The sequence below is a fragment of the Onychostruthus taczanowskii genome, unplaced genomic scaffold (genome assembly GCF_017590055.1).
Source record: "Onychostruthus taczanowskii isolate IOZ18803 unplaced genomic scaffold, ASM1759005v1 scaffold101, whole genome shotgun sequence".
NCBI classification, from domain to species: domain Eukaryota; kingdom Metazoa; phylum Chordata; class Aves; order Passeriformes; family Passeridae; genus Onychostruthus; species Onychostruthus taczanowskii.
The window spans coordinates 23,812-44,165 of record NW_024496638.1 but is presented as its reverse complement, the minus strand read 5'-3'; the positions used below and the strand labels follow the sequence as shown (position 1 = coordinate 44,165).

Here is a 20,354-nt window from a genome sequence, read left to right as displayed (position 1 = left end):
GAGGTTTTTTGGGATTGCCATGGCTCTTTTCTCAGAGAAGGGTTGGAAAGTGGAGCAGTGACATGGTGGGAGAGCAGGGTGACAATGCCAGGGGCAGGAGGAGGACAGGGCGTCGGGACCTGGTGGGATGTAGGTTTGGGATGGATGAGATCAGTGCTTCCCTGAGCTCCTTCATCTTTCTTTGCTGGGATGAGATGTGGGAGTCTGTCCCGTGTGGAGCCATGTGGGTGTTGAGCTTCCCTCCTTGGTGGCTTCCCACTAATCCCCACTTGGGAGGGGGAGGGAATGCCGGTGCTGTTTGGATCCCGTGACTATGGAGCAGTATTAGCTTTTAATTAATCACCTAAGCTGGCTTTGGTAAGAGCCTGGCTGCATGGAAGCTCCGGGCCGTGGGACATTCCTTGTCCCTGCCCTGATACCCCTGGATTTGTGCAAATCCCACTGTCCTGCAGCAGAGGAAGGTCCTTGATTTCTGATGGGCAGCCACATCTCCCCTCCAGCCCTGACGCACCTCTCGCGTCACTGGGCTTATCTCGCCCTCCTCAAGGTGACTTCAAGGAAGCAAAGGAATCCTGGAATGGTTTGAGTTGGAAGGACCATAAAGCTCATCCAGTACCGCCCTCTTGTCACAGGCAGGGACACCTTCCACTGTCCCGGGTTGCTCCAAGCCTCATCCAACCTGGCCTGGAACACTTCCAGGGATGGGGCAGCCACAGCTTCTCTGGGCACCCTGTGCCAAGGCCTCAGCACCCTCAGAAAATTGGGAAGCACAGCATCCTACCATCTATAGATGGCTTCTCATCCTTCCTGGAGGGTTCCTGGGCTCCTCTTCCACCACGGAGCAGCTCCTGGAGTTCGGAGGTGTGAGGGAAACCTGCTGGGGTTGGTCTTTTCTTGGACAGGCTGAGTCACAAAAATTGGCCAAGTGCTCTTTTTGCTGCTTTGATCGTGGATCCCAGTGCTGGAAACTGGGACGAAGACAAGTTTCCTGATGGCCTTTGGGGTGGGTGTCTGCAAAAGGCATCCTGTGATTTATAGACCAGGGGTTTTTGGCTGAAAGGGAGGCAGTGGAGCCTGGGGAGGATTCCCACCCTCCTGGAGTGCTCATCCCTGGCAGGAGGTTTCAGGGATGTTATGGAATGACAGTGATGGCTTGAAGAGGTGCCTTGGGAGATGTTTGTGGTGAAGTGTTGGGAGTGGGCTATGGCAGAGGTCCTTAGGGATAAGCAAGGGACACACAGATGGCCATCAGTGATCTCCCATAACTCCGAGGACAAGAGGGTGGAGCTACCACATCCCAGGAACTTCAGGGCAGGATGTGGCTGTCACAGTGGAAGGACAGAAGCCACCCCTCTGCTCCCCTGGCATCTGCAACTCCATTCAGGATGTGCTGGCACAGCTGCAGATCCTGGAGGCTCTGCCTGCTCCATCCTTTCCTCACCTCAGTGCTCACCTGGAAGCAGCATCGTGTGTCCCTGCTCCAGATGGATCCCGTGTTCACATGCAAGAACACCCTCACCCTGTCCCCCAGGTCCCGGCCACGGAGATGTCCCAAAAACAAACCGTTACCCAGGATCTTCCCCACCTCCAGCCAAGGCTTCTAAGGCAGAGATCCCTTCATCCACACACACCCTGTCCGCTTGGCAGAATTCCTAGCTGGATTTATTTCTGCCGATTTGCCTGTCTTGGTATGAAAGGGATTTGCAGAGGGAGAGCTGCAATTGGCCGGGGTGGGCTGGAGCCCCCCGGGCCGGCCTTTGCGGATCAGCGGGTGACCTTTCCCGGGAACCTGGGGGATCCAGGCGGGCAGGGGCTTCTCCTGGGCTTTCACGTGGGGTCTTTCAGGATGGTCTTTCACTGACTTCCTTATCGGAGCAGGGGGAGTTGGATCTTCTCTTCCACTTTCTTGGCAGTGCCTTTGGCACCGTGGGCTGGCTCCAGCCCTGGCAGCCTCCGGACTCCCACTTGGGAGAGACAGATAAAGGAAGGATTTTCTGTCAACAAAACCCTGCCCAGCTTCCCTGGAACAGGGCAGGGAGGGGAGGAGGAGCCCTCTGGAGAAAGGACAGGGAAATCCACCGCCTGCCCATGGAGCAGAGGAGAGGGAGGAAGGTCGAGAGTTGATCCAGGTTGTGGTGGAGAATTTCAGTGTTCTGCAAAGGGTCCAAAGGGAATCATAAAATGTCCTGAGTTGGAAGGGATCCCAAAGGATCTGGTTCCCACTGTGTGTCTGTGTCCTTGCCCTGGCTTGTCCCAAGTGCCCCATCTCCCAGAATGAGGCTTTACACCGGGATGCAGTGGGTGTAGACAGCTGGCAATCCCCAGGGATCTGCTGATCTAGTGAGTCATCCCTGCCCATGGCAGGGGTTTGGAATGAGATGATCTTTAAGGTGATCTTAAGATGATCTTCCAAGCCATTCCGTTATTCCATGATTCTCAGATCAGTTCCTTGACTGTGTAAGGGTCTGGTGGTGTTTCCAAGGTCCTTTCCTGTCCTTCTCCCAGCTCATGCTTCCACCTCCTCTCCCCTCCAGGCCACGACATTAATGGAGCTCTGGAACCATCCAACATCGACACCAGCATCCTGGAAGAGTACATCAGCAAGGAAGACTCTCCAGAGATGTAAGTGCTTCCCTTGCTCTGCAGCAGGAACAATGTTCCTTGTGATTTTCCATGGAGAGGTCACAGAATCCTGGAATGGTTTGGGTGGGAAGGAGCCTTTGGGTCAGAAGGGACCTTGAAGCCCATCGGCCATGGGCAGGACACCTTCCACTATTCCAGGTTACTCCAAGCCCTGCCCAGCCTGTCCTGGAACACTTTCAGGGATGGGGCAGCCACAGCTTCTTTGGAAACCTGTTGAGCAGTTTCCAGCCCTGAAATTTGAGGAATCATTTAGGAATCAGCTCTGCCTCTCCAGAGTCTTCCTGGATTGCTCTTTTCTCCTTTATCATTTCCAGCTCTGTCTCCTGTCTCTTCCTGGCTTCTTACCTTCAAGTTTTCCCAGTCTTTTTTGTTCCCTCTCTTCATCAGGGCACCATAAACACTTTTTGTTAATCTGAGCACTGGGAGCTCAGATTAAATCCCCAGGACTACAAACATTTGGAGAAGGGAAGGATCTCCCTGTGTATCCCAACTTTGGGAATAAGGATGGAGTAGACCTGGAGAGCACCAAGGGAATCTGGGAGCAGGGTGGGGATCTTTGGCACGGCTGGTCTCTAAAGCTGGAGCAGAGTGAGCAGATCCTGCTGGCTACACATCCCTTGAGGTTGCTGTCCTGGGCACTGCAGAACTTCCTGGGTGGATTTTGGACTCTTCCATCAGTCCCACTGACCCGTTGCCCTGATGGTGTCCCGTTTTCTCCCTCAGCTGCTTCCCTGAGATCCCTGCTCCCACCAGCTACACACACCCCCAGCCCTCCAGCTCCGCCGGCATCCCTGCACCTCCCGCCAGCTCCATCAGCAGCGTGAGCAATCCCTCTCCCAGCGCTCCCCTCCACCTCCCTCCCGCTGGCAGCCAGCTCCCCATCCGGCATGGTCCTCTCCTGGCCAATCCCTGCGGAGCCGCCTACGGAGCTCACCTCAACTGCAACAACAACAATGGCATGGTGGTGCCCAAGGGCTTCCTGGCTGGCCACTGCCTGAACAACGTGGTCCCTCCAATCAAATCAGAGCCCAAGGCCTCCTACGCGCCTGGGTAAGTGGGAATGGGATGGCGGGATAAGGGTGGGTGCTGGGATGGAGGCTCCTCCAGGCTGGTGGCACCTGGAGGGTCCCACGGAGCTGTGACGTGTGGCAGCGCAGCTCTGTGGTAAGTCCTTGCTTATGGACGAGTGGAGCTCCTGAAGCTTCCCAAAAGGTTTTTTGGGACCATCACCCATGCCATCGTAGAGTACTGGATACCTCTGCTGGGCATCTACAGGTGGGAGGACACTGGAGCATTTTTTTAAGGAGGAAGAGACAGAATAAAGTGGAACAAGACAAAATTCAGTCTCTGGGATGGAACTCAATCTCTGGGATGTTGCCATGACTATCCCAGAGGATAATTCGCTACACTGGGCAGGGAGATGTTCTTCTCATGGCCTGATGTTGTAGATGCTGTGCTCCAGAGAAGGAGAAGATGGATCTGAGGTGGATGTGTCCTGTTCAACAAGCTCTGGGGAAGAGGAAGGGCAGGTTTTGAGATTGCTGATGGACCCAGTTGGAGAATTATTCCCAAGAGGGGAAAGGATGTGGTTCCTGCTCTCTGGGATGGAAGGAAGGGATCAGTAACATCCCAAGGTGCTGTGCTCTGCTCCAGCCTGGATCTTTAGGTGGTGGTGGCCCCGGACAGCCTTCTCCCATGGGATTATGGATGTAAAGACAGTGAGGCCAGGATGGCTCTTCTCCCTCTGCCTTGTGCCCTCTAGTGTTGCCAGCAAGCACAACGTGGGGATTCCCAAATTTGGGAACACTCAAGTCATCGACTTTCACCCTTTGGATGAACTTGGAAAGAGATCCCAGAAAGCTAAAATGAAAAATCTACCTTTCTTTTATTCCCAGACCAGGGGGTTTTCCCTTGCAGTGATCCCAGAAGGATACCTGGAGCTTAAGGGCAATCAAAAGCATGAAGTGATGCCTTGTTATGTCCTTTTCTTCTGGATGCATCTGGAATTCTGCAGGATGTCATGAGTAAGGATCACACCTTGCTGTCAGAGGAGGAGACCTCATTTGGATGTAGCTGAGCTAGATCAGCTTTGATGGCAGCATTCCCTCAGTATCCCACAATGACTCTTCCCCCTTGTGTCAGGCTTTTTCCAGTGGAGAATCATGGAATATCCTGGAAGGGACACATAAGGATAATGGAATCCACTTCCTGGCCCAAGCATCCCATCATGTGCTCAGGGACAATGTGGTGGATAACAACAAACCCTTCCCTTGGACTGGGCACAGCCACACTACCTCCCAGTGGGAATTCTGCAGTGTCCACCTTTTCCAGCCTTCTGGATTCCTTGAATTGTGCTGTTCCCTTTTGTTACTGGCCGAGATTTGGCTTGCTGGTGCATAAATCCTGATAAATCCATAGGAAATACAGTATGAACTCAGATCCTGCATGGCAAGGAGCCTGGAAATAAGGCTGGGAATAGATGCTCCAGCCAGGCATGGGAAGGGAATGATGGAAAGATGCTCCAAGGGAAGGTGGAGGATGAGGGAAGTATGGTGAGGGGTTTTTTGGAATCAACCTACCTCATCCTTCTCTAGCCCCTGCTGTGTGCAGCTTCCCATGGAGAATCCAATCAATGGGCCTTAGGCTTCTCTGGTCTAGGAAGATCCCATATCCTGGTTCCCAGCTGGAATTGTGGGTGCTGTCAGGAGCAGAGTTGGTGCAGTGTGTCCTGTGCTTTTCCTCCCTTTCCCAAAATTCATTTGCTTTTTGGCTGGCTTTCATCCAAGAAGCACTGGGATTTGCCTGGGATTATCTCACATCCATAAAGCTGATGGGGTAGGATGGGTGAATGGAAAGGAATTCCTGTGGAAAATGGGAATGTGACATGGTCTCCCTCCCTGTCCCTGCTGTGCTACCACGTGCAACCTGGTCCTGCCATCCCTGGCCATGGATGTGCTGGAAAAGGCAGCTGGGAGCTCCCACTTTTTTTTGGATGGTGTTTCACAATCAGGACCAAATCCTGCTCCTGGTGATGTTGGAATGTATCCAGGGGAGTACAGCAGGAGCTGTGGTGGAGTTTAGGTTTGTACAGGCAAAATCTGTTCCATGGGCTTCCCAGATCCCCCAGAGCCTCCCATTTCACAAAATCATGGAATTGTTTGGATGTGAAGGGACTGTAAAGCCCATCCAGTCCCAACACTTGCCATGGGCAGGGTCAACTTCCACTATCCCAGGTTGGTCCAAGCCTTTTCCAACCTGGCCAGGAACAGCTTCCCGGGATGGGGAGAGAGAGCTCTGTGCATTCCACTTGATCACTGACTGACATTTCCATGGGAAGCACACCTTTCCCTGCGAAGCAGATAAATTTGTTTGACTTCTTTTCCCTGGAATTCTCACTGTCAGCTCAACAAAACGTCCCTGTTTCCAAGCTCCAGTGGAACCTGTGACAGTGATGGCAATCCCAGCTGGACCCACTCAGGGTATCCGGGATCAACTGCAGGTGCACCTGGGATTCCTCTGCCAGATCCTGGAGGTGCTTAAATCCACCTGGACCTCTTGGTTGTGCTGGAAGCTGGATTAAAATGACTTTCCCTTCTCTTTTCCCATTGCTCCACAGCACTTTGCCAGATTCTCCCCCGGATTCTGGATCGGAAGCCTACTCCCCTCAGCAGGTGAATGGTAAGTGCTTCAAAAAGGGAGAAGGGGGGGGAAAAAAAAATCCTAATCCAAACCCCAAATCCAGCATCCACCCCCTTTTTATTCCGTGAAAGTGGTTGGCTCTGCAGTCTTTATCAGCCGGGAGAAAACAGGCGGCTGCACTACGTGGGGAGATTATCAGTTAGTAAATATCCCTCAGCTTTCGCCCATTGTTCTGCTCCCGGCTGTGGAAAAGGGGAGAGGGACCGGCACAGAAGGAGAGCTGGGAGTCCACGGACACAGAATCCGTGGTGGGAATCCAGAATCCACGGACACTGAATCCGTGGTGGGAATCCGTGGGCGCGGGGAGATCGTGGCAGGGTGGGATGTGGAGCCCGCCATCCCCCTCGTCCTGCCCTCTGCCTCGGGAACACGGAGAGGGAGCGCGTCCCTGACATGGAACCTGGCTCTGGGAAGCAGCCATGAACCCGCCATTCTCCAGTAAGTTCCTTCCCAGCCTTTCCCTCCCCTCCACTGGTCCCAAGGATCTTCTGCTCCCACAGAAATGGCACAGGGAGCTGGGACCGACTCCAGGGTCTCTGCCGGGTACTCCTGGCTTCCCCCAGGAAAGCCACCGAGGGTTGTTTGGTCCCTCTGGTGACCTTCACTGTTCTACCATGGAAAAACTCCTTGGGAAGGAAGGAGGGAAGGTTGTCCTAGTCTCCCTTCCCCCTCAGCAGGAGCACCCTCTTCCCCAGGCTCCAGCCTAGTCCCCACCGGGAACAGCGCCTGTTCCTCTTTTTTTTTTTTTTTCTTGATGGAAGAGGTCAAGAGTTCTGTTTATCTTGCTAAAAAAATCCCTGGAATTCCTCCTGGCCCTTCCTTAAATATAACAAAGAGGCCGGGTTGCTCTCCATGGGGAGAGCTGGCTTTGGAGTGCTCAGAGCTCAGCTGGGAAGGAGAGGAGGCTCCGGAGGGCACCCACAAAGCTGGGATTGCATTTCTGGAGATGATTTTCCCTGGTTTGGGAATGCCTTGGGCAAGCACATCACTTGCCCATCCTTGGCTGGGCTGTCCCTGAGGCAGCTCCTGAAGGAAGGCTGGCCCAGGATTGAGCCTGGAAGGAGGAATCCGGTTCCATGTGTGTGGAAAAGGAACTGAGAGGTCCCAGTGGGAAGCAGAACACCTTAGAAGGGAGCAGGATGGGGGAAAGCAGCCCTGCCCTGGCAGCCTTCAGCAGGATATCCTTGGCGGGGCTTTCCCTGAGGCAGCTCCTGAAGGAAGCCTGGCCCAGGATTGAGCCTGGAAGGAGGAATCCAGTTCCATGTGTGTGGAAAAGGAACTGAGAGGTCCCAGTGGGAAGCAGAACACCTTAGAAGGGAGCAGGATGGGGGAAAGCAGCCCTGCCCTGGCAGCCTTCAGCAGGAGGACCCAGCGCAAACACATTCCAATTTTCCAAACCTTCTGACGGGAGGAGTTTTCCCATTCCTGGTCAAGCGCTTTGGCCTCATTACTCAGCCCCTGCCTGGGTGTTCTGAGGCCAAAGTCCATCCAGCTCAGCCTGGAAAGATCCAACAGGTCCTTCCCTGACGTCCCTCTCGGTGTTCCCAGAGGCTGTGCCTGGCTTGGCCAGTCCCTGGATGTGTTTTCCAGCCGGTTTTCCACACTGGAGCATGAAGAAGCTTTGTCTTGCTTTTAAAATAAGGTCACTTTCTCTTCCTGCCCCGTGGTTTCCTCACATCCCAGGAGTCAGTCCCTCATTCCTGCTGGGATTTTGGTGTTCTGTGGGGACACCTGAAGGCACAGGTTGATGCAAATATCAGGGAAAGGCTGGAAAAACAGATGGGCTTTGTCCTGGTGAAGAAAAAGGAGGCTGGAGAGGGACTTTGGACAAGGGCATGGAATGTCAGGATGGGGGGGAATGGTTTCCCCTCTACCAGAGGGACATTGGGAAGGAATTCTTCCCTGTGAGGGTGGTGAGGCACTGGAATGGATTTCCCAGAGAAGCTGTGGCTGGCTCATCCCTGGAAGTGTTCCAGGCCAGATTGGACATTGCTTGGTGCAACCTGGGATAGTGGAAGGTGTCCCTGCCCGGGAAGGGAGTGGATCTGGAATGTTGGAAGTGTTGAGGAGCAGGGCAGGAAGGGGCATGGATTTGCATGTCCCTCCACACCCGAACCATTTCTGTTGGTGCTGGTGTAGTCAAATCCACCCTAATTATAGAATGGCTTTAGTATCCCATTCCAAATGGAGGAGGAGAAAGGTGGAATCGCATTTGAATGTCCCTTCTTATCTATTTAAATTCAGGGATCAAAATCTCCTCCTGGTTTCAGTTAAAATGTTTAAAAGTGCCCCCTCAGAAATCCTCCCTGGAAGTGCTGGGGGTGTTCAGGTAATTCCATTGACTCTTCTCCCTCATTGTCCTGTGTAATGATAGAATCTTGGAATAGTTTGGGTGAAGAAGGACCTTGAGGCCCATCCCATTCCAAGCCCCTGCCACGGGCAGGGACACTTTCCCTAGCCCAGGTTGTTTGAAGCCTCATCCAGCCTGAGAATCCAAGATAACTGGGTCAGTGCTGCACCTGGGATCAGGACACTCCCAACTTTGGCTCTTTCTTCCTTTCCAGATCCTCACCTCCTCCGGACCATGACTCCCGAAAATATGTGTCACATGACTCCGCCTTCCCGCCTGGAGCACCCTCCTCCTCCTCCGCCTCCTCCTCCACCCCCTCACCTCCAGGGTCCCCCTTTCCCACTTTCCCGGCCTGCAGCGGGATATGTTCCTGAAGGCCGAGCCCCTGATGCCTCCCTACAGCGTCGGGCCGGGAATGGCGCCCGCCGAGCTCCACCATGCCCAGCAATCCCAGATGCTGCACCAGCTCCTCCAGCAGCACGGAGCAGAGTAAGGCCTGGGAATGGCGAGGGTGAGGGAATGGGAGCTGGAGGTGCGTGGATTGCCTGAAGTGTGGGGTTGGGTGGTAGGAACAAACAAGGGAAATCTGTGGAAGGTTCCCTGCCCGTGGAGTGGGGTTGGAGCCAGATGAGCTTTAAGGTCTCGTCCAACCCAAACCATTCTGGGATTCTGTGGAATTAAAGATGTGGCTCAGCACAAGTAGTGACCCAGACTCTGCAGTGTGGGATAAGGTGGGCCAGTGCTGTGGGAATGTTGTGTTTTCCATGTGAGATCCCGCTTGTCCTGTTGTGGGATTGTCACCTCCCGACTCTCCGTTCCCTGCTGAGTGTTCCCACGGTGTCCGCAGCCTCCCGGTGCATCCCGCCAAGAAGCGGAAACACTCCGAGTCCCCCCCCAACACCCTCAATGCCCAGATGCTCAACGGGCTGATCAAGCAGGAGCCGGGAATGGGATCGGTGCCGCTCAATCCCGATCGCGTCCAGACTCCTCCCTGGCACCAGCCGGGAGCGCTCTCTCCAGGTACCCCCCTTACCCCCAGAATTCCAGCCCCGCTCCCGCCGGGCCAGGGGTGTGGGAGGAGGGAAGGTGGTTGCCAGAGGTTGCCAGCCTGTGGGATTCTCCCTGGATCTGGTGTTGCCCAGAAGCTTCAGGCAGTGCCGGTCGCTTCCTTGGGCTCCCACCCCTCTGGATGTTCAGGCAGCGAGTAAAATCGGGATTTAATCCATTTTAACTGTTCCCCACAGGCCTGATTCAGGATAATGACAGCCTGAACGGCTCCTACCTGGACCCCAACTTCCAGTCCATCAAGTGGCAGCCACACCAGCAGAACAAGTGGGCAACTCTGTACGATGCCAACTACAAGGAGCTGTGAGTAATTCCTTCGCTGCTGGGGAAAGTGGGATTCACATTCCTTGGTTTGCCCCTGGGGCTGGGAGCATCCTACTCGAAATATGGGATAAGGATCTCCCTGGGCTGGGCTTTGTGGTGGAGGTAATGCTTGAAGTAATGCTTCCCACTGTCCCTTTCCTACTGGGAATGTTACTCCTCCACACTTTTTATGGATTATTGAGGAGTAGCAGATGACATTTCAGCAGCTTTGGTAACAATTCCAGAGCCACTCAGACCTTGCTCACCATGGAGGGCTTAATTGGCAAGTCCAGCCTTGTCCTGAGGAAAGTTGAGATGAGGATTTTAAATTTAGGATTGAGAATTCCTAGTGTGGGAGGCTGGAGGTCATCCAGAACCACTTCAGGGCAGCTTGAGCAGTGTGGAAAGGAGCTGGAGGAGGAGTGGAAGTGGTTGGGGGGGCAAGGGAGGAAGGAAAAAGAGGAAAGGGGTTTAGGAAATCTAGGAAGTGGCAGACAGGCCAGAGAGGAAGGCTGGGATCATCAAGACAGGGAAGAGAGAAGTGGGAAGGTGGGCTGGGAATTAAGGCAGCAGAGGGTGGAGAGAGCACACCGCAAAGGAGGAGTGCTCAGGAGGAAACCACTCTGGATCCTCCCTGCATTCCTGGGGGGTGACAAAGAGCTGGCAAGCAGTGGGATGGCTTCCAGAAACCTCTCAGGGACCCTCTGTTCCCTCCCAATTCCCTCCCTCCTCTTTCCAAACAGCCAGCTGGGGTCCTGTGGGGGACATGGAGCAGGGAATGCTCTGGTACCTGTGGATAACCTGGGACTATGATCACACTTTGCCTGGGAATGGGAGCCAAGGACTCCAAGGGTGAGGGCAGAGTCCCAGCTTTCCCACGCAAATCTGCTCATCCAGTCTTTATCCCATCTTTCATGGTGGTGCCAGGTCAGGGAATTCTCTCTTGGAGCTAATTGTCTCTTCTGGACGCTGTGGCTGTTTTCCCCACCCACAGCAAGAGAGGGATAATTTGGGAAGACAATTCCTTCTGGTTTACCAAGCCATTTCCATAAGAGAATATCAGCAGCTCCAAAGCCATCCTGCACCTTTCCCTGCTCTCCACCACCAGTTTGCTCCCTCTGGATGTTGGGATGGGGAAAGCTGAGCATCTCCCATGGATCCTGTCCCCAAATCCCTCTTCCATGTGCAGGAATTCCACTGCCACCTCCTCTGACCTCTGTCTGGACACATCACCTCTTATCCTTTGGCTTTCCAGCCTCCCTTTTCCTTCTCATCGCTTCCCGCTCTGGGAAAATGTTTTTCCATCCCAAACACATCACAGCCTGTCCCGTGCCATTTCCAAGCATTTCTATCCCAGTTCCAGAGATTTTCCATGCACCCTGCTGTCCCCAAGTGGATTGGCAGAGACAAACTCCATGACATTTTCTGCTGGGCATGGAGGAGTTGCTGGAGAACATCTACAAAACCAGCCCTGCCCTTTGGATCTTGGGATCACTTCCCTAATGCCTGCTTTCAGGATTTAGGGTAAAAGCCAGAGAAAACCCACTTCTGCAGCATTGAGGTCGTCATCCTGTTGTGTAAGGAATAAATTCCATTGAGGTGACTCCATGGGGATTTGAGGAAGCCACGTGGGCTTTGTTGTGGTGCTGGATTTAGCAGAATTAAGGGTTAAAGGTTGATTGATTAATTTTTAGCTCCACGTTACCTCAGGGGACTCTTCCTGCTCCTGTCCAAGCTGGATCTACATCTCTTTTTAAATAGAATATCCCTTCATTCTCCTGGTGCAGCACTTTCCCAGGATAATCTATGAGAAACACACAAAAAAAGTCCATGTTTCCTTGCTCCTATAATGGCATTTTTTAGGTTGGTTAATTCAAATTTGACAGGTGGGAATTGTCTCCTTCTTTTCTGCTTTTGGGTGTCCTCAGCAAATGAGCAGCATCCACACTGGAATCCATAATTATTTCCCCAATTTAGCTTCAAAGGAGCAGCCATTCCCAGTCTGGTTTCTGCTGGAAGCTGTCCCCAGTCTCAATATGCTGTTTGAGTTCCCTGTGATCCAGGTGCTCAAAACCTTTTCACAGCTTCAGGAATGTGAATCATCTGAATTATCTGATTTTTCCTACTCTTGATCCTAAGAAAAGAGTCCAGAAAGGAGGTGAAGGAGGGAGAGCATGGGAAGCTGTCCAGGTTCTTACCAGATTCTTGGGAGTGATTACAGGGCAAAAAGTACAATTAATGCTATTCCATGTTTTCCTCCCTTTGCACACAAAAAATTAGGTTCCATAAAGGGATGGGGTAAGGATTAGGTTCCATTCCAGGCCCGTGTCTCAGGTTTTGCCAAGGAATCTGTGTTGTTGAAGGAGACAGAAATCCCTGGATTAATTTTATGTATAACATAAAATGTTTTTGGCCTTTTGCTCTGATTTTGTGGTTTTAGGCTCAGTGAACATTTCCAGGGATGAGCTGGTTTCCAGCAGCGGAGCCAAAGAGGCCTGGAACCAGGCAATTCCCTAATTTACTCCTGGGAGAAGGAGCCATTCATCTCCCTGACAGCGGGCTCCGATAAATTCCAGCTCCCTCCTCCCTCTCGCAGTTTGAGGGAAGGCAGCTGGGAATAGTGCAGCCCTTCATGGAAGCATCTCCATGCTGAGGCCAGAGCCTTGGAACTGGGAGCTGGGAAAACGGGAAAAGGTGCTGTTCTTTTCCCATCCAGCAAACTGGTGCTCTCTGGGGGCCAATCCTGGGGTTTTGAGGTTGCACCCCTTGGCTGGTAGGAGTGTCTGGATAAACAGCTCCAGACTTGGCTGTGCTGCACATCCTGGATCTCACCAAGGGAATGGAGACCAGTGAGATGTTGTCCAGACCTGCTGGATGTGTTTTGGGATATGTGATATGGGGTGCTGGTGATGGATCATGGATGTGTCCCGGGAAGCTGAAGGGAATACACAGTATGGACACACAGTGTGGGAGATTGTGTGGGAGAGATGACAGTGTCCTGCTTCTCAGTATCCTGGATGCAAAAGAAATCAAGGAATGTCTTTGGATTAGGGGTCTCCCAATATTACATCGTAAGAGTGGTTTAGATATGGGGAAGCCTGGGTGGACAGAAGGAAGGAAGGAATGGGGGAACATGAGCATTCCTCTGCCATCTTGCTCTTGGCCAAATCTCAATACAATTCCCTGTGGGGAGTTTGTAACCCCTTACCCTCACTGGGATCAGGAAAACCTCCTCTGATCCTGCCCTTTTTTCCTGCCTTAATCCACCCCTGTCAGTGGGGATGTTCGGGATCAAATAATCCATTTGACCCCAGACCTTTTATTCCTGACACTTTGCCCTTTGGCCCCTGCCCTGTCCCTGGAAAAGCCAGCATGAAAAGCAGCTTCTTCCCTCTGATCAATCCCAGTGCAGGGATCCCCATTTGGGGGATGCAGCAACACAGCCATTTGGAAAATGGGCAAATCAGTGAAAAGGAGCCTCTGGAAGGGGATTGTGGAAGACCTGGAATCTCCAGAAGGCAGAGGAGGGGGGCCTGCCTGTCTCCCCTCTGTCAGCACACGTTTAGCAGCCATCAGTTTTCTGATTTGGGAAGCATCCATGGTTTGAAAGTTCAGACAGACCCTCCCTCTCCTTGGGGCTTTGCCAGTTAAAAAAGTGGGAAGAGTGGTGAACACTCAGGAGCCCTAAAAACAGCCACGAATGGCTTCACTTGGGTCCCCTTGGGATGAGAGTGCTTGGGTCAGCTTCAGCTGCGTGTCCCAGTCAGGAATATCCAGATGGAGAATCCAGGGGTGAGGCTGGGAGGAGGTTGGGGAATTCCTCTCGTGCCTCTGGGCTAAGGTAGTGCTCTGCTCCCACCGCCTGGTTTGTGTCTGGAGCAGGGCACAGCATTCCCGACTCCCTGGGGCGTAAGGAGTGAGTAGTTCCTCGTGGCTATCCCAGAATTACTCATGGCAACCTGGAATCACCCCAGCTGTCATCCCCATTAACTCCTCAGGTGATTGCAGGGGGAGAATGGTTTTATTCCAGAAAAAAAGGAGGGATACACGTGAAGAATCCCTATCTCCTGCTTCCCAGAGTCTCCTGAGTTCTGACACATTTCTTACTGTCAGTCTGTCCATCTGCCATTGCTCCAGTCCTTCTGGAGCTGGAAGTCAGAAGTGGTTTGGTTTTGGGGGAAAAGTACTCCATAATTTTTAAACCTGAGATCCAAGGCTGGGCTGAGCTTCCCCCTTTATCTCATCCCTTGTTCCTTAATTAAAAACAGTGGGATTTGGGTGTTCTGCGGGATGAGAGGCAGCTCCTTCCCCCCTTTTGAGGGCCCACCAGCCCAGGACTGGGCTTTATGGATGGTGAGGAAAACAGACTCACTGCAAAGGCCACATATTTCCCTGATTCCCATGGAAACCAGCCCATTAAGGAGATGTAGATTAAACCTTTCCAGCTGGTGTGTGTTCATGGAGCAGCCAGGACCCCTCCTCTTCCCTCCCTCTCCTCCTTCTCCAGACCTGTCCGTAGGGAGAGCTGGAATCTTTTCCACAGCAGCCACAGCAGGTGGTTGTGATTTCAGCAGGAATTCGGGATACAAGGGTACAGCTGGTAGAAGGTAACATTGGGAATGCCACAAGGTGTGGGTCAGTCTGAGCTGCTACTCCCAGTGAGCCACGTTGAAGGGATGCTCCATGCTTTGGGCAGGCTTTGGAACTTGGGATCTCCATATTCATTCCCAGTTGAATGGGAAGAGCTGTTGAATGATGTGGGTCAGAAGGGACCTTATAGATCATCCAGTGGTGATCCATGGGCAGGGACACCTTCCGCTAGCCCAGGTTGCTCCGAGCCCCATCCAGCCTGGCATGGAACACTTCCAGGGATGGGATATCCACAGTTTCTGTGGGAAATTCCTGTTCTCACCTGCTCCCTCTTCCCAGCCCGATGCTCACGTACCGCGTGGATGCCGACAAGGGCTTCAACTTCTCCGTGGGAGACGACGCCTTCGTGTGCCAGAAGAAGAACCACTTCCAGGTCACCGTGTACATCGGAATGCTCGGCGATCCCAAGTACGTGAAGACCCCCGAGGGCCTGAAACCTTTGGAATGCTTCTACCTGAAGCTGCACGGAGTGAAGGTAAGCGGGAGCTGAGGGACCGTGGCGAATCCAGCTGGGAAAGGAGGGGTTGGGAGGTGGCTGGGGACAGGTAACAGCACCTCTTCATGTAGTAGAGGAATGTGTGGATTCACACAATTATGGAATTGGATAGTTTGGAAAAGCCCTCTGGGATCATGGAGTCCAACCCTTTCCCCAGCACTGCCAAGGCCACCAGTAATCCATGTCCCCAGGTGCCACATCCATACAGCTATTAAATCCCTCTAGGAATGGTGACTCTACCACTGTCCTAGGCAGCCTGTTTCTATGTCTGACCACCCTTTCCATGAAGGAGTTTTTCCTGATATCCAGTCTAAACATCCCCTGAAGCCATTGAAAGATGGACTCAGTCTGGCCATCTTCAGGATTGCTTCCCACTCACCTTTGACTCTGGAGGGATAAAGGCACTTCAGGAAGATCCTTCCACCCTCAACTTTTTTTGACACTTGGACAATGCTTGCTCTCAGGCTGGGTGTTCAAAGGTGGATGTACCCTGTCATGGAAGGGTGGGCAGAGAGCTGGGAGGGAGGAGGTGGAAAGGGGAAGGTCTCTGTGCTCTGTGCCACATTCCCAAATTGTCCTCTCCAGCTCGAGGCCTTGAACCAGTCCATCAACATCGAGCAGTCGCAGTCAGACCGCAGCAAACGGCCCTTCAACCCCGTCACGTGAGTATGTCCTTGTGGGAATGAGCATCCTGTGCTTCACAGAAATAAGCAACAGCAGGAGAAGGTGGGGAAATGGTGGAGTTGGAGGTCTCCCACTCCATTGTGTGTCACACTCTCCAGTTTTCTCCTGTTTTCCTCTCTTTGTATTCCCAACCTTGCTCTGTGCCCAGGTCATAGACTGGTGGAGCAGGCCAGAAGATGGCCATTCCCAAAAAAGCTCTCCTCTCCAGGTTGTGGCTCCAGCCTCTCCATACCTGGTTCCTCAGGGCATGAAGTATGTGTGGCAGGTCCCAAGACAGGACCAGTGTGCAGTTGGGAATGAGGAAAGAGTGTTGTTGGGCTCAGGGCCTCCAGGTGCAGGAAAACTGCGTACTTCCCACCTAAGGAAGGAAGAGATAGGAGAGGAGTGGGAAAAGACAGGCAGCATTCCCAGATAGCCACCATCCTCACTCATTCCTTTGTTTCCTTTCCTTCCAGGGTGAACCTCCCCCCAGAGCAGGTCACCAAGGTCACTGTGGGGCGGCTGCACTTCAGCGAGACCACGGCCAACAACATGAGGAAAAAAGGCAAACCCAACCCGGACCAGAGGTGAGGGAGAACACAGGGGCCTCCTCCAGAACATCCTGAGAATCCTGCAGATCTGCCTGTCCCTGGGTTGGGCAGAGTGGCTGGAGTGGGATGTGGAATAGGGCTTGGATTGTGGACACCAGAAGGGTGTCCCTGGTCTGGGCGGGGTTGGGGGCACGCAGCACAAGGAGAGGGGGTGCTGCGAGCCCACCGTGGTGCCCAGTGCTCCAGAGGGGATGGAGATCTGCTCTTCCCAGCACAGGATGTGTCCCTGAGCTGTGTCCCTCTGCAGGTACTTCATGCTGGTGGTGGCCCTGCAGGCACACGCCCAGAACCAGAACTACACGCTGGCAGCCCACATCTCCGAGCGGATCATCGTCCGGGTAAACCCCTGTCTCCTCCCTCCATCCCCACACTCCTTTGCTGCACCATCCTGGGCTGTTTCCCACATTCCACATCCACAAAATGTGTGGATGTGGGTGGTGGTTTAGTGGTGAATGTGGTGGAGGTGCTGGGTTGGCTTTGATGTTCTTAGAGGTCTTTTCCAAACTTGATTTCCCACCTTTCCCACCTCCTCCAAACTCTTACTGCCTTGCTTGTAGCTTTCCCTGTCCACACTTGGGTTCTGGCTTCAGACTTTCCAAACCTGGTTTAAGAGCCTGTTACAGGATAAGGAAGGAATCCCATTCTCCAAATGGGATCCAGTAGAATTGTTGGGAATGAGGGAAGAGTGTTGTTGGAATTCTGCAGCAGAAACAAGATGTAGGAAAATTGGGCACTCTCCCAGAACACCACCTTTTTGTGTCCTAAGGCAGGGGAGCAGGAAAAGAAAGGCACCATTCCCATGCTCTCCCAGGGTTTCACTGGAGCACTCAGCTCCAAAACATGAAAGCAGGTATTAAAACCTAAACCTCAGACAAGAAGTCCACGATGGATTAGGCAGCTCCCAGGATGGCCAGCACAGAATTTCAGGGAATTGCAGGCAGCCTGGAATGCTCTGAATGTGGAACCCAGGAGTATCATCCATGTCACTTGGTTTCCCGCTGTCCTGAGTGGCTGCAGCACTGATAGCTGGGATAACAGCTGAAGGAAGCGAGGATATTCCTTTTGGAAGAGGAGAGGAGCAGGAAGGGCCAACCTTCCCCATCTCTGCTTCCCAGCATTCCCCTCCCTGCTTTTCAGTCAGTCCCTGTTGTCCCATTTCTCCACAGGCTTCCAACCCGGGGCAGTTTGAGAGCGACAGTGACGTGCTGTGGCAGCGGGCGCAGCTCCCAGACACCGTGTTCCACCACGGCCGCGTGGGAATCAACACGGACCGCCCGGATGAAGCCCTGGTGGTCCATGGCAACGTGAAGGTCATGGGGTCCCTGATGCACCCTTCGGATGTCCGAGTGAAAGAGGACATCCAGGAGGTGAGAACCTGGAAAGCAGGGTGGGCTTGGGGTCACCAGGAAGAACTCCAGTGGTTCTTGCGGATCCCTTCCACCTCGGGATATTCCATGATCCTGTGACTGTAGAGCGGATGGGAAGTGCCTTAGGATTCTTTCTGTCCCAATCACAGCCAGTCCACTGTGTCTTAGGGAATATTGACTCTTCCAATGTTAACCAGAAGTAGCAAACAGTGGGAAAATGGTGGAAAATGAGTGAAAAAAAGGTCAGTGTGGCAGGTACCACAGTGGGCCTTGCCAGAGCCTGGGTGAGAGGCTTGGCTGTGCTCTGAATTCCTCTGGATTTGCCTGTCCAGAAAAGCTGGATATAATCATGTCACCTGTCTTTGGGAACTGTCTCTTTCCTGTGTCTGGTTCTGCAAAGAGACTCAGTCTCCTGATTTCCCTGTCCAAGGATCTTGTCCCAGCCTGGATGTTAATCCCAGTGTTTGTCCTTGTGACTGCTCAGAACAGGGTTCAGGGCTGTCTCCCAAAAGAATTCCCATGGGCCGTACTGGGTTGTTCTGTTTGGATGCAGAGTAGTGGGGATTTGAGAAACAATGTCCTGTTGGGAATTCCATGTGCCTGTTTTGTCCCAGGTGGACACCACGGAGCAGCTGAAGCGAATCTCCAGGATGAGGCTGGTGCACTACAACTACAAACCCGAGTTTGCAGCCACGGTGGGCATTGACAGCACCTCTGAGACAGGTACATCCCATGGGAATGCACCTCTGAGACAGGAATGTTCCAACAGGAATTCCCTGCCTTTCCCAGGGGCTGTACCCAGCTCTGTACCAGGGCAGCCCCCAGGTGTGGGGTGGGCAAGACGGGCCTTCTAACCTCCCAAATTAAGGAATCTAATGAAATTCCCTTTTTGGTGAGCGGGAGAGAAGGTTGCACTTCCCACAGGGAAAAGATTTCCCCAAGTACACTATGGTGGGATGATGATCTCTATCCATAGAATTTGGGGAACAGCCTTGTCTGACCATCCTCTGCCCTTCAGGGTCTCCAAGGGGCCCCGCACAGCTTGGAATGAGGAAGGGACACCCTGGTGTCACTCCTGGAGTATCCAGAGAGTGCAGGATGATCCCATCCCACTGTTCCATCTCCACACAGGCGTCATCGCTCAGGAAGTGAAGGAGATCCTGCCAGAAGCTGTGAAGGACACTGGGGACCTGGTCTTTTCCAATGGGAAAACCCTGGAGAACTTCCTGGTGGTGAACAAGGTTGGTGGCAGCCAGGAGGTTGGGGAAGCTGGCTTGAGGGAATTGTGGAGCTGGGTATGGGAGAGGAAAAGTGGGATGCCTGGGAAATGCTCCCAGATGAGTTTCAGACCTGGCTGGTCTTCCAGAAGTCAGGAGCAGCCCTGGGTGGATATCGGATACCGGCAGGGAGGAACCAGCCTGACGCTGGTGAAATTTGGCAGCATCTCCCTCGGGAAGGGCTCCTTGTTGGCAGCTTCCTGCAGGGAGGCTCCCAGTCCTAATCTCCCCTTCCTAGATAAGATAAGGTGCTTATGTCAGGATAACCTGGAGCACCTAGTTTCCTGACCTTTCCCAACCTGTGGCAGCCTGGTTGCTGCTCTGGGAATCGAGAGGACAGTCTCCCATGGCACATATGGAGGGCATGGATCATCCAGGTCCAGGTGTGCCTCAGCCTGCTGCCCTTATTCCTGGCAGGAGCGGATCTTCATGGAGAACGTGGGAGCCGTGAAGGAGCTGTGCAAGCTCACGGATAACCTGGAGACACGGATTGATGAGCTGGAAAGGTGGAGCCACAAACTGGCCAAGCTCAAGAGGCTGGACAGCATGAAGTCAACTGTGAGCTCTGGAGCCTTCAGGTACCCATGGAGCCACAGGGAATGTGTCTCCTTTCATCCCAGGAAGTTCCAAGGGGCAGCTCAGATTGGGAACAGGGAGATGAGGAAGGACTGGGATGTTGGCTGGTGTTGCTTCGCCTGGAGTGGATTTAAAGAGCTGAGCTTGTGGATGTTTGGAATTCCCACAGGACCAGCCCAACAACACCCAGGATGAAATGGTCTCCATGTTTCCCTAAAGTCAGTGGCTTTGTCATGGCAAAGAGTTTCCCATGCTTCCAAAATCTTTATCCTGACCCTGCTTATGCCAGTTTTGGGGCAAAGCACCAAAAGGGTTTGTGACTGTCACACCACAAAAACATCTTTTCCCTCCCAGAAAATCCCATTTTTGCCTGGGAAAGCTATCCCTGCCTAGCTCAGCTCTATTCCTCCTTTCTCCTTGCAGCCAAACTGGGAGCCAGTTCAGCCGGGCAGGAAGCGTGCCCCACAAAAAGAGACCCCACAAAGTCGCCAGCAAGGTAAGGGATGGATCCCAAAGGAGCCATGCCGGGAGCAGAGAAGGCTCAGCCTGGAGAAAAGGAGGATCAGGGGGAACCTCACTGTCCACAAATCTCTGGAAGGAGGTTGGAGCCAGGAGATTGGGCTCTCCTCCCTGCTTTATCCAAGAGGAAACGGC

The 20,354-nt window shown here is 53.2% G+C and overlaps 1 protein-coding gene across 1 annotated transcript in view; it reads left to right on the top strand.

The window, feature by feature from the left end:
- MYRF (myelin regulatory factor) overlaps window positions 1-20,354 on the top strand; it is a 41,969-nt gene that overhangs the window by 15,120 nt on the left and 6,495 nt on the right. The window contains 16 exon segments of the mRNA XM_041410829.1: window positions 2,535-2,622; window positions 3,367-3,693; window positions 6,260-6,321; window positions 8,907-9,027; window positions 9,029-9,181; window positions 9,540-9,712; window positions 9,937-10,060; window positions 14,990-15,185; window positions 15,792-15,868; window positions 16,346-16,456; window positions 16,728-16,818; window positions 17,647-17,847; window positions 18,462-18,570; window positions 18,979-19,088; window positions 19,542-19,702; window positions 20,124-20,196. Of these exon segments, the coding sequence (XP_041266763.1) occupies window positions 2,535-2,622; window positions 3,367-3,693; window positions 6,260-6,321; window positions 8,907-9,027; window positions 9,029-9,181; window positions 9,540-9,712; window positions 9,937-10,060; window positions 14,990-15,185; window positions 15,792-15,868; window positions 16,346-16,456; window positions 16,728-16,818; window positions 17,647-17,847; window positions 18,462-18,570; window positions 18,979-19,088; window positions 19,542-19,702; window positions 20,124-20,196 (2,177 nt within the window).